Source organism: Rutilus rutilus (assembly GCF_951802725.1).
Source record: "Rutilus rutilus genome assembly, chromosome: 1".
NCBI classification, from domain to species: Eukaryota; Metazoa; Chordata; class Actinopteri; order Cypriniformes; family Leuciscidae; genus Rutilus; species Rutilus rutilus.
The window spans coordinates 13,498,193-13,503,567 of record NC_140209.1 but is presented as its reverse complement, the minus strand read 5'-3'; the positions used below and the strand labels follow the sequence as shown (position 1 = coordinate 13,503,567).

The window sequence follows — 5,375 nt, the reverse complement described above, 5'->3', positions numbered from 1 at the left end:
TTAAAAATTTGTTACAAATAAAACAAAATAATCTGTAATACCATACATTAGCCACTAGATGTCTGTATAGCCCTTTACATATATATTCAGGCCTGTGTGTATATTTTGAAAATATTGTAATGTACACTGAGCCAAATTCTTAATAAATAAAAGTTTTTTAATATATTTTATTAAATAATATTTCTTCTTGCTTGACTTTATTTATATACGTGACCTTGAAGTAATCCAAAAGTAATCAGTTACATTACTTTCATATTATAGTACTTGGATTACGTTACTGAATACTTTTTTTATGAAGTAATTTGTAACTGTAACGGAATACATTTTTAAAGTAATCCTCCCAAGCCTGTTTATTACTCGAAGCTTTTCAACACGTTGCACACTAACGACATCTTGTGGTCAAAAGGTGGAAAAGCTGCTTTTCTGTCCCAGAGGACCAATCCTTTTATTCAACATTATGCATGTGCTAGTGTTGATGTAGTTCTTATATAGTGTATATGAACAAACAACTGTATGAATTAATGTATGAAAAAAAATAACAATAAATGGTACTAATTCACTTGTACAGAAAAGTGTTGCGCTTTTTTTTAATCTGAGGCATTAATCCGGATACATTTGAAAACGGCGTTTTCGTTTATAAACGCTCTCTGTCCACACCAGCGTTTTCAGGCGTTTTCGGACGTTTCAGTGTGGATGAGAAACTTTTGAAAAACGCCTGAAAACGCTAAATTCACCTTTACTGCGCATGCGTAAAACCCCACAAAAGATCACTGATATGATTCAGATGGAAAAATAAATAATGAAGTTATCGTGCAATTCTTCTGACAGGATACATTTATTTAGTAAAAAATATCTCAGCATTCACTGATGCGGTCCAGGTCGCACGCAGTCACCGATGCTGAGTCCCAATTCGCATACTATCCGTCCTAAATAGTATGCGAAACTAGAATTAGTACGTCCCAAATCGTAGTATGTTGAAAAGAGTATTCCAAAGATACCCGGATGGTCTACTATTTCCGGTAAGAATTCGAAGTGCAGATCAATGCACACTCTAACGGCTAATATTGCCCACAACCCATTGCGTGCGGGAGGGAGGAGTTTTGTGGTGATGTAAACATGGCAGCCGGATGCAGCAGCGGAGATGCGCCCTCAGCTTTTAAGTGTAAGAATTAAAATGTTTAACCCTAATTAAAGTTATATTTTATTGTCTCGTTATATTAATGGGTTTATGCTGTACCAAAAAAGTTCTGTGTTTATCTTGTAGGGTCCGATGAAGATACTGAGCGCCTTATTAACTGGCGCAATGCCAATGACGCTCTTTTCACAGGGAAAAGAAACGCGGCAATCAAAGGTTTTGAGTAAGTACCGGTCATTGACATTTGTAAGCTTTTGTAGATGCTGTAGTATTTGGTATTTTACTTTATTTGTTATGTGGCATAGGCTTATATATTTGCTGTTATCTTGTGTAAAATGTTATCGGAGGATGTAGGAAAAGTCTGTCCCAATGTCTATCCCTCTGATTTGTTATAGAAATATTATACTGAGTAACATTAATTAAATATACATCCACTGTACAACTCCTGTAAAATGTTCCTCTGGGTTTTTTAGTCCAAAAGTGTGCTCAGTAGGAGAAATGATATGGATATGTGTTTACTTAAATAGCTTTAGAAAGGAGTAAGTTAGTGTGAGAATTATTGGAACTCTAAACACTCTCATTTGATGTCTGTTTTATTACTATTTTATGGTCTACAAGTGATACTCATAGGTTTTAACTTAGTAACACATGTTCTGTGTTTGCTTTATAAATTCAAAAACTTCCAATGATATTGTTGTGAATAACTTGTAAATATATGTGCTTGCTGTGTTCTCTTTTGGGTCCATAAGAGCCTTCGTTCATCAAAGCGACCTGCTGGGAAAGGTTTCAGCGGCATGGGTGAAGAAAAAGTGGGAAAATCTTAAGCAAAAGTACAAAGTAAGTAAATGTGATGTTGTATGTTGTCTTCTATTTTGCCATAAATATAAATAATTGGTACTATACGGTTATCCGGACCACATGTGATGACCTACCCCAACCCCGCCTCTAAACCTGCCCGTCACTGGGGTTACGACCAACCAAGAGCGGTTGTGGTCACGTGTGGTCAGGTGTGGTCTGGATAACCGTATAGTACCAAATAATTAGTTAAATAAAATGTAAGTAATTGTGAGTCTTTTTCCCACAAATGTTATAGGATCTTAAGTGTCCACAGTCAGGGGTCAGCACAGAGGGAGGGGAACTGACAGCCGCATCCTGGAAGTGGTATGGGGTGATGGATGCTGCATTAGGCTCAAAGCCATCCATCACCCCACCAGTATTAATACAGTCTGGTGACCAGGATGAGGCTGTGGGTTCCTCTCCCTCTGTTCCTGGCCCTTCTAACACTGGAGGCACAAAAAGGAAGAGAGGGTCAGGAGAGAGTGAGCTTCTTTCCTATTTGAGAGAGCTGGAGGAAAGGGAGGCTAAGAGAGAGGAAGAGGCACAGCTGCGAGAGGAAAGAAGAGAAAGAGAGTTTGAAGAGAGGGAGAGAAGAAAAGAGGAAGAGAGGGAGAGAAGAAAAGAGGAAGAGAGAAGAGAGAGAAGAGAGAGAGAGAAGAAGAAGCCAGGAGGAGAGAAGAAGAATTTAGAGTGAGAATGGAGATGAGGGATGAGGAGATGAGGAGAGAGGTAGCAGCTAGGGAAGAGAGGCTCCTTAATTTGATGGAGGTCCTGACAAAATCTTTAATTAATAAATAATTGTAATTAATTAATCAGTTTGTATAAAGAGTTAATTATTATAATGAATTAATAAATTAATCAAATTGTAAATTAAGACCATCTCTGGTATGATTTTTCATTTTGTTTGAGTGATTATGGTATTAATTCGTTGTGGCTTAAATTATATTCCAGGAACAAAAATATGACCATTCTTTAATTCTACAGTAAATGTAAAATCCATTGATAATATACATTTTATATATACTAGTGCAAAATGCCTGTGCAAAATCAGTTTTGTGTGTGTGTTTTTAGTAATTGTTGGTTTGGTGTGTTTGAGAGCTCATTGTTACAATTACACAGCAAAAGTTCTGAGACATTTTTATTTGTCTATGGTAGAAAGCAAATACTGATCCTGACATAATGACATAAAATAAATGTGGAAAATTGAGTAAAAATATAATATTCAGAAGTAAACAGTATAGCTGACTTAATGTTAAGAGTCTTTATGTCAGAATGTTTATTTTTAAACCACAACTTTTCTTTGTGCTTCTTTTACAGATACAACCCTCTAATGTCAGAATGTTTATTTTAAACCACAACCCTCTAAAAATGATATATTTAACGATATCATTTGCATTTCTCATCCAAACAACGCCATCTCAAACTTGGCACTGCACGTGCCCCTAGCAAGACACCTGTCATGTTTGAAATCCCTCGGACTAACGGTTCAAGAGATATGCTGTTAACAGACCGACACACGTTTGTATATTTTTTATATATATATTATGACATATATTTTGTTATACCCTCTATCGCAGTCCACCATAGTTAATATCAGTTAATTATGTCCATTGGAATGAATGCAGAATCTGAAAGGGTTAATATAAAAATTAATTGCCACTATTCAGTTGTTGACAAATGATTGAGTTTATGAAAATCAGTATAGCATTTATGAACAAATTTGATTGACACAATACGCAGAGTATTGTTTTTCATATATAGTAAACATCTGAAATCAAGGGTTGAGTAGTGGTTGGAGAAGCAGCCAGGACAGCAGGAGGTAGTGATCATTTGTGGAGGGTGAGTCATTTTTAAATTCTCCCAAATCCATAGGATTTAATTTTTCTTCCTGGCTACAATTTTGCAGACAATTTTAGAGATATAAACAGATGTTAACCTGTGTTACTATAATATAATGAGAACCCATGACACATTGTATGTTAATTGGAATATTTTTAATATTAACAATACAAAAGTGCTTATTACTACGATCATGAATTAATTGTTTAACTGAGAATGTGGTTCAATAAAATATAACTTCTATAGAACTTTAAAACAATACAATATAAACTATAACAAAGGAGAGTAAAGATGGATGACTCTAAACATAGTCATGTTCCATTAGTGCAGGAACGTGGACGTCGGGTGCGGAAACTGCTGCTGCCAGACGGTTCCTCATGAAATCACCGCACACAACTTCTCTGTTGGTGTCAGCGTTGTCCTCGTTGTTGACATCATCATCATCATCATCGCCGCCCACATCTGCTTCCATGATGTCACCGGTGGCAAAGCACATGTTGTGTAAAATGACACAGCATGTAACAACGATGGGGGTGAAGTCTGGGCTCACCTCAAGGGCTTTAAAAAAGATGGACCTCCAGCGGGTCTTCAGCATGCCAAAGGCCCTCTCGATCACGCACCTGGCCCTGGAATGATGCCTGTTGTAGCGGGCCTCAACTGGAGAGGCAACAGGCTCACGGTAGGGGGTCATGATGGTGATGGGTGATGTCAGGCAGGGGTACCCTCCATCTCCCAGGATGCACCGGCCTTCAGGTGGGTATAACTGCCTGCTGTAAATGGCGCTGTTCTTTAGGGTCCTTGCATCATGGACAGATCCAGGAAAGCCGACACAGATGTCAAGGAACTTTCCTCTGTGGTCACATACAGCCTGGAGCTGGACTGAATGGAATAATTTCCTGTTAAAATAACAGGCTGCATTGACTGCTGGGGGCTTTATACGGACGTGGCAACCGTCAATAGCTCCAACTGCCATCCGAAAAGCAGGAGAGCCTGCAAGCCTGGCAAACCCTGCACCAACCTCCTCCAACTCTTCACCCTGAGGGAGACGCACCATCATTTTTAGCAGGCCAACGATAGCCCTGCTGACCTTGTGCACAACCCTGTGCACAGTCGATTTAGGGATGTCGAATGCTGAGGACACAACCTTATAGGACGCAGCATGGGCCAGCCAGTACAAGAACATCACCACCTCTATGTCTTTTGACCATCCATGATCAACCTGATAAGGCAGTGCCTCTATGAGGTTGATTATGGATTGTCTGGTCAGGCGCAGATAGGGGCGGAGGTCAGACTCCCTGTCCAGAAACATCCTCAGGATGGGGGCCGTTGCATTCAGCTGGCAGTATGGTGTGGGGTTATCAGGCTACAAAACAATAAATAAAAAGGCTCTAGTACAGTGTCATGCAAGTGTCTTTTTTATGTATTTCTTTTGATGTTTCTGTCTTATATTTATACCTTACTATAAACCCATATGAAAATAAACACCTTTTACTATACTAACCATAGCTTAACCACACTGACTTATTTGTAGTAATACTGTGGCTGTACAAATGTTAACTGTATT

At 38.6% G+C, this 5,375-nt stretch overlaps 1 protein-coding gene across 1 annotated transcript; it reads right to left on the bottom strand.

Annotated features, from left to right (window-relative positions):
- Positions 1-4,112: 4,112 nt before the first annotated feature.
- Positions 4,113-5,120, bottom strand: LOC311304154 (putative nuclease HARBI1; the record flags this gene model as incomplete). The annotated part of the gene is made up of 1 exon (XM_084431018.1): positions 4,113-5,120. The coding sequence occupies one exon, from the start codon at positions 5,118-5,120 to the stop codon at positions 4,113-4,115; it is 1,008 nt and encodes a 335-aa protein (XP_084287144.1).
- Positions 5,121-5,375: the final 255 nt, after the last annotated feature.